Consider the following 20,297-nt stretch of genomic DNA (forward strand, 5'->3'; position numbering starts at 1 on the left):
TTATTTATTAGTCCTTACATAAGTCACATGTCTCTCACATGAGACATTAATTCTTACATTTTCCCACTTAGTTCATGTGACATTACCAAACATTATAGACTAAATAAATAAATAGATTAAACTAACATAATGTACATTAAAATGACTAAATCGTTCAATACATTTGGTACATCATAATTTCATGATTAAGAATATGAACCAATTCGAGTCATGATGATTGTAGATTACTTAATCGATATAATCTCTTCCATATACTACAAATTAGTCTTCTCCTTAATATGACCATTAGTTAGGAGGTCCAACATAATGTCTTTATTCAAGACAAAACCTGTTAACATTACTCTGATACAAATATGCATGCAAGCATAGAAAACAAGTAATCAGAAACATATCATAAATGAGCTCAGAGTGTCAGTAAAATGCATAAGATAAATTACTTTAATGATCAACAATAACAATATTGTTCATATTTTCAACATGTTTTATAAATGTCTTGGGCGATAACCCCTTTGTCAAAGGGTTAACTATCAAAAGGTTTGTACTAATATGTTCTATTGACACTCTTTGTTTTTGAACTTCTTCCTTTACAACAAAGTACTTCAATTTCATATGCTTGACACCTTTAGAGTACTTATCATTCTTAGAAAAAAAACACTATTGCGGAGTTATCACAATACATTTTCAGCGGCCTAGCAATATTGTCAACAATTTCAAGCCTCGAAATAAATTTCTATAGCCAATTAGCTTGAATTGTAGCCTTAAAATATGCTACAAATTTAGTTTCCATGGTAGATGTAGCAACAACTAATTGTTTTGTACTCTTCCATGATACTGCTCCCCTGACTAAGAGAAATACATAGCCAAAATTGTATTTTCTCATATCCACACATCCAGCAAAGTCTAAGTCTGAATACCCAATTACTTTAAGGTGATAAGACTTTCTATATGTAATCATGTGATCTTTTGTTCCCTGTAAGTATCAAAACCTTCTTTCTAGCTTTCCAATGTTCCATTCTCAGGTTACTTTGATATTTTCCTAACATTCCAGTTGCAAAGTTTAAGTCTGGTCGAGTACAGATCTGAACATACATAAAACTCCCAACAAATGATGCATACAAAATTGTTTCCATGTTTTCGTTTCAAATCATTTTTAGGACATTTGCAAGACTAAATTTGTCTTCTTTCTAAATTGGAATGGGTGATGCTGAACACTTTTTCATCTTGAATCTCTTTAGTGCTTTACTGATATATGCTTTCTGAGACAAGCCTAACATTCCTTGTGATCTATTTTGGAATATTTCTATCCCTATCACATAGCTTGTCTTACCCATATCTTTCATTTCAAAGTTGCTTGAGAGAAATTTCTTAGTCTCATGAAGAAGACCAAGATCATTAGTTGTAAACAAGATATCATCAACATACAAAATTAAAAAAATAACCTTATTCACACTGACCTTTAGATATATACATCGATCAATAGTATTTTTCTTAAATCCAAAGGAAACAATGATATCATTAAACCTCAAATACCATTGGTGAGAAGTTTGCTTAAGACCATATATTGATTTCTTTAATTTGCACACCATGTGTTCCTTTTCTTCAATTGAGAACCCCATTAGTCGGTCCATATAAACATTCTCCTCTATATCTCCATTAAGAAAGACAGTTTTCACATCCATCTGATCTAACTCCAAGTCATAATGGGCTACCAGTGCCATGATAATACAAAAAGAATCCTTTCGTGAGACCGGTAAAAATTCTCTTTATAATCAATGCCATCATTTTTAGAAAATCCCTTAGAAACAAGTCTAGCCTTGTAACGTTTAAGGTTGCCATAAGAGTCAAGTTTAGTCTTGAAGACCCACTTACAACCAATTCTCTTACAACCTTTTGGCAATTCTATGAGGTCCTAAACACCATTATATTCCATGGAATTTAGCTCTTCTTTCATGGCATCTAGTCACTTCTTAGAATTATTACAGCTTAGAACTTGTGAAAACAAAACTCGATCATTATCATTAATGCTTAAGTTTGTTTTTATTTCATGTAGGTATACCACATAGCCATTCGAAATAGTTGGTCTTCTTTCTATTTGCGGCCTCCTTAATGATACTTCTTGTGATTCTTTCATAATAGGTTCATTATGTATCATGGGCTCATTATTGTGTTGCTCTTCTTCATTGTTGTTTGGAACAACAATTGAAGGAGCAATCACCTTACTACTAGAGGCAAAAGTTAAAGGGACTTGTATTCTAACTTTTTTAATTTCCATATCTCGTGGAACTATACTTCCATTGATTTCACCATTTTCAATGAACCTTGTATTTCCAATTACGACAATTCTCATACTATGATTAGGACAGTAAAACATATACCCTTTTGACTTTTCTTGATAACCAATGAAATGTCCACTGATTGTTCTTGCGTCCAATTTTCTTTCTTGTTGATTATAAATTCTTATTTCTTCATGGCAACCTCAAACATGCATGTGTCTTATACTAGGTGTCTTATTCGTCCACGGTTCAAAATGTGTCTTTGGAATTGCCTTACTAGGAACCCTATTCAACAAATATATGACAATTTTCAAGGAATACATCCACAAAGATACGGGTAAAGTTGAATTCCTTAACATACTCCTAATCATATCCATTGAAGTTTTATTATGCCTTTCTGATAGACTATTTTGCTATGGTGTACCAAGCATTGTGTATTGCACACAAATGCCATGTTTTTTTAAGGAGTTTAGCAAATGGACTTGGGTGTTGCCCAGTTTCATCGTATCTTTCGTAATACTCACCACCTCTACCAAACCTAAAAACTCTCACATTTTTGTCTAATTATCTTTCTACTTCACTCAAGTATATTTCTAAGGCATCCATTGCCTGAGATTTCTCATGCAATAAGTAGACATAATCGGAACTTGAATAGTCGTCAATAAAGGTGATAAAATGTATTTCCTTTCCAAAGGAATAAACATTAAAAGGCCCACAAATATCAGTATGCACAATTTCAAGAAGTTGAGTGCTTCTTGTAGCTCATTTGTTTGTATGTTTTGTTTGTCTTCCCTTAATACAATCCACAAAAATATTCAGATCCATAAAATCTAGATCAGGAAGAATTTCAGTCTTTATTAATCTTTCTATCTTTTCTCTAGAAATGTGACCTAAACGTTTATGACACAAGAAAGCAGATCGTTCATTCACTAAACTATATTTAATGCCAACATTATGATAAGAGTTAAAATGGTTTCAACATACAAACCATCTAATTTCAATTTATATAAACCATCACAAAGAACACCAATATCAATGAGATGATTATGCTTAAATAAATTGAAACATCCATTACCAAAATTAAAAGAGTATCCAGTAACATCAAATTTAGATAATGAAAGTGAATTCTTAGATAAATTAGTTGCATAAAGAGTTTCTAGTAAATCTAAATGATGTCCAGTGTCAATTTTTAAATGATAAGTCCCAACTACTTCCACTAGAGCTTTCACTTTATTCCCCACAAAGACAAACTTTTCATTTGGGCTTATGGTTTTGATGGTAAGGAATCCCTACATAGTATTAGAAACATGAGTCATACATCCATAATCAATCCACCATATATGTATTATGGAGAACTTTAGTTAAGTTTGATTCAAAACATACATGGACATTAAACTCACATTTCTTTTCGAACCAAGACTTACGCTTTTGACAATCCTTCTGAAAATGTTTAGATTTCCCACATAAATGGCAATTATTACTCTTTGATGTCTTCTTCTGGAGTTGCATAGAGCCATCATTGATCTTTAATGGCCCTCTGCCTTTATCATGCTTCTTCACAAATTTCTTTCTAGTTCCTTGATTCCCTCGGTGACTTACATAATAGACTGAGTGACTTCCTTGATTCTTAAGCCCCGTTTCTTCCTGAATTAACTTACTGTGCAATTCATGCACATTTTATTTATCTTTAATGGTATTATAGCTTATTTGGAACGGGTCATATTTAGACGGTAATGCTTTCAAAATAAATTAAACAAGGAAGTACTCATTCATAGTCATTCTTAAGGTCTTAAGTCTTACTATAATATTTGTCATCTTAATTACATGCTCATGCATAATACGTGAACCATCAAACTTCATGGTGATTAGTATTCTCATTAATGTCCCAACAAGAGACTTATTAGCTATTTGAGAGTACTCTCCCACTAACCTCATAAACTCTTTAGCACTATCGATCTTAGGAAGAGTTATCTTAATATCGTTTGCAACAGTCATTCTCATGAACATTAGACTGAGTCTGTTCGATCTTTCCTAGACTTTATAATAGGCTTTCTCTTCATTGCTACTAGCATCAGTAATAGTAGCAGACTTGTCTTCCTATATAACAAGATCAAGATCCAAAACACCAAGATGAAATTGGACTTGTTGATTCCAATTAGAGAAGTTAAACTTATTAAAAATTGACATAAATGATATATAAGAATTCAGTGAATTGGGAACATGTACTACAAAATAAAATTCACATAAGTGTTTTGAGACATAAAACACATGTCATACATATAATTCATTCGAATAACAATCGATGTATATTGATGTTCTCCTTTGAGTGATACACCAACGATCAACATACAAACATGATGATGCTAATAAAACTCTTGACATTATTTGACAATTAAATATGCATCAATTAGTAGTATCTATTACCTTTGGGTATATAAATAAACTAATGATACACACAAATTACCTACATTTATATTCGTTGATTATAAGAACAACTAATCAACTTTTGGGTGATTCATAAATGCCTTATAACAATAAATTTCAATGTACACATAAACCAATAATCATATAATTTAGCATTCATTATTCTATGAGTAATTAAAGAAAAATATCACTAATTTAAAATTAAATAACCTTATAAATTTGACTACTTTAGTTACTAACAAAAAAATCCATGATACACTTAATTTTAAACAATGTATAACCTACACATAGTTACTTTTACCAACAATTCATAACATTCTCATTAATTTCATTTGAGGCCACAAACTTTCAATCATAATGCATTAGCCAAACGTAACAAACATGTCTGAAAAATCACAGCAAAGATCACAGATGGAGCTTATTTCCCAAACGTAACAAAACACAATAAATTACTAATTTATAATATGAACTTTCCACCCGTCTTCGTCTTATTCAATATAAATAGTAATCATTGTTAGTGTCGTTGCAGACACAACAACCTTTGTAGAATAACACACAAATCATTAATCAACCACCACCTTAACCAGTATTTTTCAAATCCGCATAACTCAACAACGCGGCCACAGTTAAATTAATCAAAAGAAAGAAAACACGTTCTAAGAGTTAGCACGCACACAGAGAGAGGGTTTGGGATTTCTTTCTTTGTCCACACGGTGCAAAATTGTTTCAGAAAAAAAAAACAATTTCAACAATCATAAAATTTTGGCACACGGTCCATACTTTGCAGCCAAAATCAAAATATCATACAGTTGAAAAAATAAAATATTTAAATTTCATAATTAGGAGAAAATAAATCATTCTTAAAAAATCATAAATTTCATAAGAGATGCTCTCATACCACATAAATCTTAAGGGTTCCCAATAATAATAAGTAGGATGTTGAAATATATGATTCTCACACGTAATAGATAAGTAATGTGTATCTTTTTCCATAATAAAACTTATTTCTGATACGCTTTGATTCCTTGACAGAAAAGAGAAACAAGATTTTGATAACCTAATTTCTCTAGATGGTTGATGACAATTTTGAGAGAATTATAAAGGAGATCTTATTTCACGCTAATTTGATTAACTCCTTTTAAGTCATTACTCCCATAATAGTATTTATTTTTATAAATTTTTTCAATTTAACCTAATTATAATTATAATTTAATCTTTAATTATTAATTATTTATTTATTAATCTTTATATAAATCACATACCTCTCTTATCACACATTAATTCTTAAAAAAAAATTCAGACCCACCTAGCCACATATCTCCAAGGACTATGAGAGCGCCACCTTAGAGACCATGAATGCGTTGACTTGCATATACATATCTTCTTGACGGTTGACGCAGAAACTGTTCAGTCTTGCGATGCTATTGCGGTCTTGCAGGGGCAGAATGTATTAGTCACGTAGAAGTTACTTTTGGATTTTAACCTAATTTAACCTATAAAATTAATTTGTAAAATAAAAATTACTTTTGATTAATATATTTTATCTTAAAACTATATGTGAGATTTGTTTTTATTTTTTTTCCCTACACACTTCACGTCCAACACTTTTTTGATTTAGGTATGAATAATATGATAGATAATCTTTTTTTAATAGACTAATATAGACTCTAATATCATTTCATGATTTACTCATTATGATTGTATTGCTTGAGTGACTTCACTCTCCAACTATTTGTCCAAAGTTAGAAAAGATACTAATTGCTTTCTTTTATAATTTAATTTGTTGCCCCCTCCCAGCCGTTTAATTTATTGCAGGATCAGATATAATGTAAAACTTTTAGTGCTGAATTGACGAAGATATAGCAGACAGAGGAAGGATGATTTTTTTGTTCTCATCCATCTTCAACAACAGCAGTACTCAAATAAGAGCAATGGTAACAACATAAAACTATTTTATTTGCAGGGTGAATGCATAAACATATAAAGTGCAAACTAGTTGTGACAGACTAGATTATAGATAGATCATTGCATTGCTGAAATTTTCTTTCTATTTTCCAAGGAAATTCAGCAAGGTATGATGAAGGAAACAATATTGCATCGGTTCATAATTTACCTTATGAAGCAAGATTATATTCTTAAACAAACACACTTTGGCACAAATATGGTACACATTAGTAATCCAACAGAGTCAGTGCTTAATCTGTGACAGCATGCACCAAACATCCTTACTGTTAGGCCTTTCCTTTGGATCATCCATAGTGCAAAAGCATGCAATCTTCAAAACAAGAAGCATCTGGTCCTCATACCCATTCCCCAGCAGCTTTGTATCAATAGCCTCCTTGGGATTCTCGGAACTCAAAATCTTCCTCATCCACTTGACCAAACTCATCTCTTCAGTGTGCTGAAAAAACTCATGAGAAGGAAGCTTCCCAATGACCAACACCCCAAGTATGACGCCAAAGCTGTAAATATCACACTTATCAGTGAACTTGAGTATCTGATGATACTCAGGAGCAATATAGCCCACAGTTCCAGCCACATTGGAGGTTGTAATGTGAGTCTTGTAATCAGGCATGGCCTTGGCGAGGCCGAAATCAGCAATTCGGGCCTCCATGTCATCATCAAGAAGAATGTTAGCAGGCTTGAGATCCCTATGAATGATCCGAGGGTTGTGATTCAAGTGAAGGTATTCGAGTCCAGCGGCCACACCGAGAGCGATCTTGTGCCTTGACAACCAATCCAACTCGAACTCGCCCACCTCAACCTTGCTCAGGGTGTCATGCAAGCTGCCATTCTTCATGAACTCGTAAACAAGGTAGTGGCATCCCGGCCTAGACACGTGGGCCAGCAAAGGAAGAAGGTTTCGGTGCCTGATTTGTCCCACTGTAGTGATCTCAGATCGAATTTGCCTCATTTTCTTGTTCAGAACCTTGCTGTCCTCTTCTGCTAACTCAGCACCCTCTTTGGGAGGCTGAATTATTTTCTTTATAGCGATCATTTTCCCGTTGCTTCCCGGTAACTCGGCCTTGTAAACCTCTCCGCAGCCACCTCGCCCGATGATTTCCAACGATGCCATTCCTTCTTCTTTCTCCAAGAAGGCCAAATCCTCTGCTTTCTTTATCAATGGACTGTAGATATCAGGCCCCGCTTTCCTTCCTCTTCCTTTTATCAACGCCAGAGCCAGCTTGAACATTAGAGAAAACACGAATCCTGCTAAGATTCCCGCCACTGCCCCTGCCACAAACCCCAGAATCCACCCTAAGAGTTTTCTCCTACTTTTCTTGTGCTTGTGGTTGTTCGGTGCGGGACCTGGTGCAGCAGCAGCACCAGAAGAAGCATTGGATTTTTTCTTCTTGTTTGAGTTATTAGGTGCAGGTGCAGGAGCAGGAGCAGGAACATCACCGTCGCCGTCTAACAGAAAACGTCTGGAGAGAATTGTTTCTGGTGAGGATGATTGTAGAGAGGGCTCGAGGAAGCGGTTACCGGAGAAGTTGAATTGGCGGAGGTTACGGAAGGAGCGGACGGAGGGAGGGACTCTTCCGGTGAAGAGGTTGTCGGCGACGGAGAGAGTTTCCAAATTGGGAAAGTATTTGAGGAAATTGAGGTTGCCGGAGAGCCTGTTGGTGGAGATGTCCAGCACGCGGAGGCGCGTGAGGGAGGAGAGCTCTGGGGGGACTGGGCCGGAGAAGAGGTTGTTGGCGAGGTCGAGGATTTGGAGCTTTCTGCAGTCAAAGATTTGGGGAGGGAGTCGGCCAAAGAGGTTGTTGTCGGAGAGAGAGAGTTCTTTGAGCTCCGTGAGGCGTCCAATGGAAGGGGACAGAACACCGTTGAGGTTGTTGGATTTGAAGACGAGTCTGGTGATTCGGAGGGCGTAGGTTTCCTTGCCGGAGAGCTTCCTCCGCTCGCAGAACACGCCCTCTGTTTCGCAAGCCAGAGTTGCGGAGACTTGACCGTTGACTCCGAGGTCCTTCTGCAGAGTTAGGAGTGCCTTGTAGTCTGAAGGGTAGAGATCAAGTTTGGCGTTGATGGAGATTAAGAAGAGAAACAAGAGAAGAAAGTAGTGAGTTTGAGTTTTCCCAGCCATTGTTACACTCTGGGGATCGCTCAATTGTGCTTCGCATTCACCTCTGTTTCGTTTTCGTTAACTCTTGTAGCGCCAAACCGTGTGGAAAACTTTCCACATAGTCAATTTCTTTGAATTTTCTTCTACACTTCTATTTTTGATTGGTTTTTATTTAATTAAGTTATTTTTTTCTTATTATATTATTAATGCAAAATAGTCTTCAATTTTATTTGTAATTAATTAACATAACAAATTTGATTGATATTTTTTACGAGTTTTATTTTTCTTTTAACTATTTTTTTTCATCTCTGATATTCAACTTTACTAACGCCGAGAACCAAGTCTAGTATAATTTAGACTTATTGATTATTTATTTTATTTCTCTCCTTTAGTTGACTGTCATATTCATTTTATTTATCTTGAATTCTTGTTTCAGCAAGTGATAGAATAATCTGCTAGGTCTGAGTGGTCGTATAATGGGATTTTTACATTTATCATTTCGTTATTGCTACGGCTGCCAGCTTGGCTTGACAACAAATGAGTGAATGACAACTATTCATGAAACCAAAAACTCAGTAAACGGTTTCTGCATATTTTTTCTTTTGTAACCAATAACCACGACGGTTACTGCAGATGTTAATAAAACATACACCTGATGACTGATGGCATGAAATAAATGCATGTATTTAAATAACTAGGTTTTTGTAATTCTAAAATTTTGCACTTAAATCTTTAAAGACTATTTTAGTGAAAGTTCCATTAAGTGATTTTAACATTATATATATATATATATATATATATATATATATATATATATATATATATATATATATATATATATAACTCATTAATCAGTATACATGCAAAATTTATATGTTTTACATAAAATTTTCTTTTTACTTCAAAAGTTATGTAATTTGAAAGCATGATTTCCAAATATGCCATATGGTTACTCAATTTAATTACGTCTGTGGGGATAATATATACTAACTAGCAGCCTAGCAAGCTTTCCTAATTTATGAATGAATTCTTATCACTTAAAACATAAATTAGTTGGTCAGTAATTGTTTTTAATATTATTAAAAATTTTATGGTCTTACTTAACTGAAATTATTTGAATGTCTAATGTGATGTTTAAATATTAATGTATCAAAGGAGAGACTGTTTTTTTTTTTTACAGAATTATTTAAGTATCTAACTTTTAATAAATAACAAGTTTCACAAAAATATCTTTTATTTATTTTATGCGTAAAATTAGAGATAAAAGTCACTACTAAAAAAAGAAATTGAGCAAGCATCAACTCAATACTTTATTTTTTTATTTATTTTCCTCTATTAATATTTTTTAAGTTTTCTATTTCTTTTAAATTGAGAAAGGCCAGACTCTTAAACAAATATAGTTTTTCGAGAGACTAGCCATTGATATCCGATTCAATGATACCCTGATATCACCTTACGGGTTACTTTATTATGCTTCTCGTAACTACAATATATTTTTCAAAATATTTTTTAAAGTATAGAGATTATAAAAATAAATTTTGTCTATAAAACATTTTGAAACACACAATTATGAATTGAACTCTTTTGTTTTTAGGAGAATTATGAATGGAACTCTTATTAACATACTATATTTCTTTTCCTTTTTCAACTTTCTTTTATTTTATTGTTTTAACTTTTTTTAATTAGGAAATATCTAGAATTTCTATTGAATCAACTCATTTTGTGATAAATTTCCGGTTACAACTTTATTCTAAGACGAAGATTGAACTTCAATCCTTAATTGGGGATCAAAGTATAAAATCAGTCGTGTCAATAATTTTTGTCTCCTTCAAAATTAAAGTAATTATGTTCAAAATATTTTCTTCATAGAAATTCAATTTTGTTTAGCTATGTTGTGGGAAATTAGCTCCTACTAGATCCAACCTTAACTAATAAAGTGAGACTTAAAGTAAATATTGTGAAATTTTGTTTTATACTTTAAATAAGATTTATACGTTAGGTATTTTTTTAAAATATATGATTTTTTTTGTTTTAAAAAACTAATAACAAATAATTTTTTGTTGGTTGATAAAGCTTAATTTTTTTAAAATTTTTTTATAACCTAAATATTTTCTATAAGTATTTTTTTTAACTCAAAGCTTTTTTTTTTTTTTGCCTCAATATGAAGTATCATCTCTTCCTCTTAAATTTTTACCTAGTAAAAAAACTAAAGGAAAAAGTTTATTTTAACCTTTTCTTTTCATTAACATAATATTGAACTTTATGGCTATAAGTTTTAATTTTATAAAAAATAAATAATTATATTTTCAATACATATATAAATTCAAATACTAGTTTTGTGAAAAGCGTAAATCTATTGAATGGTAAAATGTAATTTATTAAACTTTAAATTTTTTGGAATAATTCACTCTATATACTTCATTACCACTATAGTCTTTTTCTTATTATTAGTTACTATATATTTTAGCATCTGATAAATATCTTTAAATATAAATTATTAGTTTAAACTGATCGTGCATATAAAAAAATTTGTTAAAAAAAATAAATTTTATTTTAATAATCTCTATGTTTAATAAAATTTAGTTTTATAACTTTTAGCTATCAATATAAATAATGTAAGTAACTTTTAGCTATTATTGTCTTCTGATTGAATTATTTATAAAATTAATGAATAGATGGTTGTTGGAAGTCAATGGTCGGAATTGTGTAATTTCTTCGACGTATGTTTTGGGCATAATTGACAAGTGACAACCTAATAAACGAGCCAAGTCTTCTATGGTTTAAACGTATTATATTAGATTTTCTAATCTCAGTCAAAACGACTTGGTCAGATTGGTGTGTTTCAGAATGGGGACAAGAGCAATATATCCCTTTTGATTTATTTTGAAAATTTCTCCTCCATTACTCTCTCTGTCCCCATTCATTACTCATACCCCCACTCTTGCCCCTCCCTTTTCCTTTCTGATTGTGACTTCCACTGTTTTCATTTTAGGAGGAAATGAAAAGGAAGGCCCACCCTATCTGACAAAAATAATTAGATTTTTTTTATATCTCTTAAATATTAAATTTTGTGAATAAGAAAAAAAACCTATAAGAGACTAATTAGATTTTTTTGATAAAAATTAATCAATTAACAAGTGACAACAAAATCAAAGAAAATAAATGTTTACAATTTGTATAATGACTTAAACACTATGGTAACATCAAAGTTCTACAAGACACTTTATTTGCAAGGGTCTCAGCTGCCCAAACAGATGGTGTTTCTGAGACCTCAAGAGCTAGCCACTGGCTAGTACACACAAACATTATCTTATCCACAAGTTAAAATGTCACTACATTACATATCACACAAAAACATTACTATGAGTTATGACCTATGAAACATCAATACCGACACGAACACGAACACATGAACACTTGTAATGTCCAAAATATAAAACGTAGTACGGGTGTCGTGTCGGTGTCGGACACTGACACGGACATGTGTCAAACACCACACACGACAAAGAACTGGAGTGTCCATACTTCATAGATTATGATACTAAAAAACATAAAACCAACATCAAACAAAACAATAATAATATAATAATAGTGCGTAACATAACAATAGTACACTGCATGAAGTTGAATTCCTTCTCTTAGTCTTACTCCACACAACAACGATACATGAAGTACTTCTCCATTTGGCGTCCACACTCAGCACAAACAACCTTCTGTGGTATGCCACCAGTGCTCCCGGGAAGGATCAGGCGGTTGCAGTGATGCGGTGGTTTGTTTTTGTTGAGATAATCATTGATTGCATGCACCACACCGTCTTCCTCAATTCTTCCCTTCCACTTATCAAAATCCTGCAAGCATCTGAGAGCACTGTCACCCTTGGCTCTGGCCATCTCGGTGGCGCCTCTGCAGAAGATCGCCCACCCTCGGTCGCTGCCGTCAAAGCTTAGGACCGTCATGACTTCGCTCATGATCTCGTCCTTCTCCACCGTCCTCCCGTGCAGCAGCTTCGAGTACAGCATGCTCTCCAGCCTCGTCCAGAAGAACCATATCGATGTCACGTTTGGCCAGAAGTAGCTGAACTTTCTTGTGGTGAATGTCTTGATCATCTTCTGCATACGCTCCTTCGCGTTGCTCTTCCCCGCGTACGCCATCTCTAGCTCGAACTTGCCTGCTTTTGCAACGCTTATTGCAGTGGCTGTGAATTTTTCAATCCATTCCAGGTCTTCTCCTCCATACAGGCATATCAGTTTGCCTTCTGTCATCTGTACACGTACAACAACACTTTTTTGTCAATAGAAAACCAAAATTACAAGTGAGATTAATTTGGAATTAAAGTGAGGGACTAATGTGTCTCTTTGATTATAATTTTAGGGACTAGAGTAGTAGGAGTTGTTTCTAATTTGGATATATTTCTTTTTTATAGCTACTGTAATTAGAGTCTTTGTGCTTCTGGTAAGATTCGGAAGTATCTGAATATGTTTTCACTTTGTTTGAAAGCTTAGCTGCATTGAAAATTCTTGGTCACTCTCCAAAGAAATATTTTGTTTTTATTTGGACATGTAACTACTATTTCTTACATGTTAAGAAAACAATTGATAATATCAGTTTCTAACTTTCTATGATAAAATAATTTTATCTGACTAAAATATTCTTATTGTTTATATACTGTATAGTTATAACTATACCTCTAGTCCTCTACTAGTGAGTTTATTTTTTGATAATATTATTGGAAAAAGTAATTTCATGCTTTCTTGATATTCTTAAGTAACAATAATTTGAGACTGAGGATTATTGCAGAAGTGACAAATAAATAAGACGGACAGAGAATTTTGTTACCCATTCTAAAACTGTAGGATCAATGCCATCAACAAGCAGCTCAAGGCTCCAAATCTCTTGCTTCCACAAGGATTCTTCTTTCTCACTTGTGAAGGGGAAGGCCAAATTTCCCCAAATCCATATCATGTGCACAGCATTAGGGGAGGACAATCTGCCTTGTGGATCAAGGGCCACTAGAATAGCTTTCTTTGAGAAATTCCACACTTCTTTGATGTACTTAACTGCTGATGGTTCAATGATGAAAGGATCATAGACACTGTACCATGCCATCAATGATTGCAAATACTCAAACTTCTGTTTGCTCATGTCATTCCAGGTTGCTTTGTCCACAATTGGGATCCATACCATCTCGTATTGCGTGTCGCCCCTTGCTCGCGCATCCTTGTACAAATTGTCAAGTACCAGGATCTCTTCTTGTGAAAGATCAAGATCTGATATTAGCAGCAACACATGTTTCCTCCTTAGTACCTCGAGACTAACCTGTTATATCAAAATATAAGTCAATGTCATGAAACTATGGTACAAATAAGGTGTATTTTCATAAGGACTACATGTTACTAAAATCAAACCCTTGATTTTGCAGTTCCATCTACAAGTGGAAGAACATCATCCTTTGCATATATCAGTGCTCTGAGAATTTTCATGTTGTCTACATGGACTGTCTCGAAAAGACGTATCAGATTATGGAAGGCCTCTATATGCCTCTTGTCATCTGCACCAGGTTAAGTATATGCAATTGTCAAATATGCTTCATTCTAGATAAAATTTTATCCTAACACTTACTAGAACTCTCAAACATCACATTAATTCAAAACCCTTTAAATTAGTCCAATATTGCTGAATATATGAAGAATCTTGATTTCAGGTTACAGATTTCTATCCAAATTAATTATGTTACTAATTATAATTTTCAGTGGCATACACACCTATATATTGGTAGCAAAGAACCAGTTGGTTCTTGAGGTGCTCATATATACTACTAACTTTGTGAGCCAGACTAGATAATTCCCATGCCTCTGTGGTTGATGAAATGGACCTGCAAAAATCAACAAAATGTGGTCACTACTATTTCAAAAAACAATTGAGTTGATGTAAGTGATGGAACTATACACTATGCTTACTCATTTCTCATGCCTATGAAACTAGAAATTTGTGAGGAACAAGCCACAATACTTCTGATGACCCAATAGGAAGCAATAGGAATGTGAGTACTTGCAACAGACATAGGAGGAGTATCCTCAGAGATGTATTCAGATGGTAGCTCCTTGAATTCAACAATGCACATGGTTACATCCATCGCCGCCTTCACGAGCCTAATGAGTGCTTCAAAATGAGGTTTCATGGACATGAAATTCTCAGCAATGTCAGGCAGTTGCTTAAGGAGGGCCACAGACTTGGCAAGCGTGTTTTCAGCACTCAACTGAGCAACAAGCCAAAACTCTCCAAAAATAACGGCAAAGGCTGCTAAGGTTAGCACAACTTTCGCATGCCATGCATAGCTAGAGATGTAATTCAGTAACACCATTGTTGAGGAATGTGCATCTCCACCTCCCGAGCACTTGCATGATAGCTGCCAATATAGTCAGGAACTGCTCTTTAATGACTTATCTAGATCCCTTCATTTTAGACTTCAGAGAAGGGAAATTTTGATTGAAATCAACAAGGAAATACTTTAACATATTCAAGAATTACTCGATGAGATAAATAGTCCAAAGAATTCCAAAAGACAACCAAAGGCTTTAATTATAAATACTTGCAACTAAATGCATATGAAAGCTACCTATCTAAGTGTATTTTCTTTTAGAGTAATAATATATAGGACATTCGCATAGTATATATACCCAATTACACTTGTTTTATTTTTTTTCTTATCATATGATACCCAAATAACTCTAAGAGATATTATTTTTTTTAGACCAATAGTTAAATGAGTTCGGACTCATTGAGAGAGAATAAGAGAGAATTTTTTAATAACAATATTAAAAATCAAATTTCTGAGTACCATAGAATTTCTCATCACATCTATACTACTCCCTCTTGTATGTTTTTCTCTCTTTGGGAGTCTACAGTCACATAGGTATCCAAGAATCATTATTCTTTCTTTTATTAATGCATTAATTCCCATAAGGTTAATTAATTTTTTTTTTCATTTTGTGCACACGATATACATAAAAGAGTGATAATATATAAACACTTCTAAATATCATATATTTCATATATGCATGTTATTTTTCTTTATCTCTCTCTATTCCTATCATATTATATTACCAATCATACTTTCACTTCTTTCTCTTTTCCTCTTTAGGTGTTAAATAGATTTTGTTGTCTACCAAACTTTTCCCTTAAAAAATGTTCATTGCACACCTTTGATTGGAATAGAGAAAATAAAGAAAGGGATTAAAAGGAAAAATATGAACATCCACCGATTAGAGGATGAATTTTGGCAATGAAGAGAAGAAAAAGAAAAGGCAAAAAGAAAGAATGATAATGATAAATGATGTGGTGAAAAAATAACAAATAAAAAGAAGAAAATGAAAGAGAAAAATAAATATATGAATATAACTATCCGAGATAGAAAGGAAAAATATCAACCGTCTACCTCATTTTCTTGGTAGGAAGAAAGATAGGAAGGAAAAAGAAAAAATAGAGATAGAAAGTGATAAATATGATAAGCAATCTGATTGGAAATAAGAAGAAAATAATGTAAAAATGAAATAAAAAAGTAAGTATATATTTATATAATTCATATAATAAATAATAAATGTGATACGATAAAAATGTAAGAAAAAGAGATAAAAAGATGACTCGATGATGTAAAAATGAGGTGTAAACTAATAAGTTTGATATATTAATTCAATGTCATAAGAATCAAGAAAGTATATTCTATGCAGAATTAAAATAAGGAAAGGAATCGCTCTTTTCAACCGCGCCAGATTTAGTATAATAGGAAATAAGGAAATACATTTTATCCTTGATAACAGTAACAACCACTAACTTTTATAAAAGTTGAGATTTTCATATGAAAACAACCTCGCACGAAATTTTGTTTATGATATAAGCCAGCGAGTCAAGCATGTCAAATTCAGCCAGAGCAGCTGTCATCTCCAATGCATCTTGATCTCGCTTTACCTGCCAAATGGATCACATAGCATAATAATTAATCCTAATACAAAAAATAAATAATAATTAGTCAAATATTCGGCTCATGCATGCAAAGAGTTAGAACAAGAGTACATATAAATACGAGAGTATACATCATACAACAATATGTTATTAGTTAATACTATAAATGATACTACATATATAATCATCGCTTAATTAAATTTTTCATGTCTCGAATATATATCGTTTTCAAATTATTATTTAATATTTATTTTTTAAAAAATATGTTGCCTCGTTATTATATTATCACCTCCAATAACATGTTAGTGAGTAGGGATGATGACGCGATACTCTGTCAGTTATATCATCACTTAACAGAAGAGAATTAACGACAGTGATAAAATGATATTAAGAAAAGTTTCAGATTAATATTTGATAAAAGATAAATTTTTAGGTAACAATTTGAAAATGATTTATTTTTTCAAATATGAAAATTTTATTTAAACCAATATGAAAAATAATTTTTTAGTTAACAAAGGAGTTTTATTAAAATAAATAATTTAATTTCAGATAAGATGATAAATGATAAATTTTATTATTTTATTGAAAATAAAAATAGTGATCGCAAATTTATGTTATGTTTAAAAGCAAATTTTATAAGTCAATAAGAAAAAATCATTTCTCAAACACTTTTATTTGATCAAATATTTATAAATTTGTCAAAAAACTAAAAATTAATTAAAATAACTTGATGAACATATATGTAATTTACTTTTATATAAATTTAAGAAAATTTATCCTATTTATTTTTTAAAGATAATTCCTCATTCAAAATAAGAAATATATTAAATTAATAAGATATTTTTTATTGATAAGAATAAAAAAATGCTATTTGAAATTTACAATAACTCACCTATCAATTTATCATGTTTAATCAACTGAACTAGATTAATAAGATAATATTAAAGATGAAATTAAAGACTTAGGATACATATATTTAATATCTGGACAAAACTACAAGAGAACTTAACAAAATCAAATGGTGGGATATATATATTTGGGTCCAAAGAATATTGAAGAAAGAGTGAGAAAAGACATATCATATATTACATATGTACATTGATCATAGACGGCAAAACACCAGTTATATATGATTTAAATAAATTATTCATTTTACTACCTATTGTTAGTAATCTCCCATCAAGTAATGGTGTGACAAACAAAATATCTCGTAATCACATTCAATCACTGACATATCAGTGTCACGTTATTGAAGCGTGATGAAATGACAAGAAGGTATGTGTGATGGGATGTGATGACGTAATACTCTGTCTGTCATGTCATTATTTAACAAAAGATAACTAACAATATATTGTAAAATGAAACTGAATTTTTTTCAGATATTTAGTTAAAAAATAATAAAGATTAAATAATAATCTGAAAAAAATCTATATTACATATATAAAAAACTTAATTAAACCTATAATAATTAAATGTGATTAATTACATATATAAATGTAATCTTACTTCGTAACCCTCAACAGTGCGAGCGATGAACCGAACCAATATTTCATCCACAATTTGGAGAATGGGTTTGACATCAATTTCACGACCATCAGGGGCATGAGTGGCCTGAACTTGCTTGGTCATGGCACTGTCATCAGAAGTGGAGAACCTTTGTCGCTCCTTCCTTTGCTGCATCTTAGGGGTAGCTGCTGGTGGTAGCGCGCGAGTGTGGTTACTCATGTTGCTGAAATGGCTTAAGATATCAAAAAGCACAATTCAGAACACTACTCAGTATGAGGGAAATCAATGTTTGGTTCAAGTATATATACGTGGGTATAGTAACATATATATAGCAATGAAGCGGAATAAAGCTTTATTGAACAAGTACCTTGCTTGCAAGAGAGTATTAGACAAAAGCTAAAGCTATGGTCCTATTTGTTAGGATAAGAATACATGTCATTTAATTAGTTGTGGTGGCCCATGTCCTATAATCTAGGAAAAATTATTAGGTAATCTTGTAATATTACCTAATTCTTGATTTTGACCACTCTTTACACCTAACACTAATTAGGTATTGTTAATTTTTTCTTTTAAATTTTAAAAATTAGATACATGTCATTTACACATTCGTCTGGATCATAGATAAGTAGTAATTCAACACTACCTAATAATTTCTCATAATATGCATGGAGCCATAAATAGACTAAGTGAACATTTCATAATAACGATAGCATATATAATTCATAGACATTGGTTTAATATGCCAGTGAAAAAAGTGAGAACTGGCACTTTTGTGACATCACAGAAGCCACGTCACCAGGCTTCCCTCAGTAATTTGATTAATTTCAATCATCACTTTTTGTATAGTTTTTCTATGGATGAGTAAGTATTATAGGATACATAATATATCTCTCTTTAAGATACTCTCATTCCAATCACATCCTGTCTACCTACCAAGGATATGTTCTATTCCCCAAAATTAAAGTTGATCACGTAAAATCAAAGGGAAAAGAATTTTGTGAGTGAGCTAGGGGTGGAGGGATTAAAATTAGTCAAATAGGCCAAAGGTTCAGTACTTCATCAGTTAAATTTTTTAAGGGATTTTATCCAATGCGAAACAATTCAGTGTTAAAGCTTACATATTAGTAATTTAAGACCGATATATCTAACTCAATTGATTAATCTATGTAAATTATTATAAATATTTTGATATTTATTTTTTAAATTTATAGATAAAAAAATAAAAACAATAAATTAATAAATCAGGTATCTTTGTTCTTTCTAGGAATTTTTACAACCAAAATAATTATTGCACCTACAATTGCTTGTGAGGTTTTTATTTATTTATTTAAACTTTTAATTTAATTCTAAGACTTTAAAAATTAATTTTTTATACTTGTCTTGAATTTATACTAATAACAAAAAAAGACTTAAAATTTTTATTTGTTTATAACTAATTAAAATTGAATTTATCTGAAGTTCAATTTTCATGTATAAAAATTCTATTAAATTTTTCATTTTTCTTTATTTTTTTCTATCATACTATATCATTTATTTTATCAATTACTTATCTCTCTTTTGTTTCAATTTCTCTCAAGATGTATACATCTAAAAGGTATTCAGAATCATTTTCTTTATGTATATATCTGGGGAAGAGGAGGACCATTAGGATGATTATTAGAAACCAGATCTTACTGAGGGCAGCAAGGAGCTTAAAAATGAAAAGAAAATTATGGCTAATTAGAATTCATATCGCCATCTCTTTGTACGGTTTTGTATTATGTGTGTTTTTTAAAGCGCATACAACTAGAATCTTGCACATTTATACTTTTATCGGCGACACGATTACATGAATAACAGACTACTTATATTTTCTATTTTAAAGTACCATTTCTATTTTCCTTTTGTATCAGCAATAAAGGTGTTACCTTTGAATTTACACATCCTAAATCCGATTTAGAATTGATAAAGACAGTATGTTAGAGGAACTCATACAAAAATGAAACTGGGTTATTTTTCTTTTAAGAAAAATATCATAAATAAGTATATGATATTAGGGTTGCTTGTCTGTTTGGTCAAGGATGTCACTTCTG

General features: G+C 32.0%; 2 protein-coding genes across 3 annotated transcripts; both read right to left on the bottom strand.

Moving 5' to 3' along the window:
- Positions 1 to 6,632: 6,632 nt before the first annotated feature.
- On the bottom strand, positions 6,633 to 8,897 carry LOC100788151 (leucine-rich repeat receptor-like serine/threonine/tyrosine-protein kinase SOBIR1). The gene has a single exon (XM_003526935.4). The coding sequence runs from the start codon at positions 8,779 to 8,781 to the stop codon at positions 6,886 to 6,888; it is 1,896 nt and encodes a 631-aa protein (XP_003526983.1). The 5' UTR covers positions 8,782 to 8,897; the 3' UTR covers positions 6,633 to 6,885.
- A 3,061-nt stretch (positions 8,898 to 11,958) lies between these two features.
- On the bottom strand, positions 11,959 to 18,515 carry SEOD (sieve element occlusion d). 2 transcript variants are annotated; one of them, XR_005891781.1, is made up of 8 exons: positions 18,226 to 18,515; positions 16,627 to 16,725; positions 14,718 to 15,166; positions 14,523 to 14,632; positions 14,166 to 14,308; positions 13,597 to 14,076; positions 12,301 to 13,022; positions 11,959 to 12,134 (listed from the first exon to the last, which is right to left on the bottom strand). XR_005891781.1 is itself a non-coding variant. In NM_001254532.1 (7 exons), exons 1-7 carry the CDS (start codon positions 18,442 to 18,444, stop codon positions 12,405 to 12,407), a joined length of 2,118 nt encoding a protein of 705 aa, NP_001241461.1. The 2 variants fall into 2 exon arrangements, 1 of the variants encoding a protein (NP_001241461.1); NM_001254532.1 differs by lacking the exon at positions 11,959 to 12,134 and having other exon boundaries at positions 12,405 to 13,022; positions 18,226 to 18,444.
- Positions 18,516 to 20,297: the final 1,782 nt, after the last annotated feature.

The sequence above is a fragment of the Glycine max genome, chromosome 6 (assembly GCF_000004515.6).
Source record: "Glycine max cultivar Williams 82 chromosome 6, Glycine_max_v4.0, whole genome shotgun sequence".
In the NCBI taxonomy this organism is placed as follows: domain Eukaryota; kingdom Viridiplantae; phylum Streptophyta; class Magnoliopsida; order Fabales; family Fabaceae; genus Glycine; species Glycine max.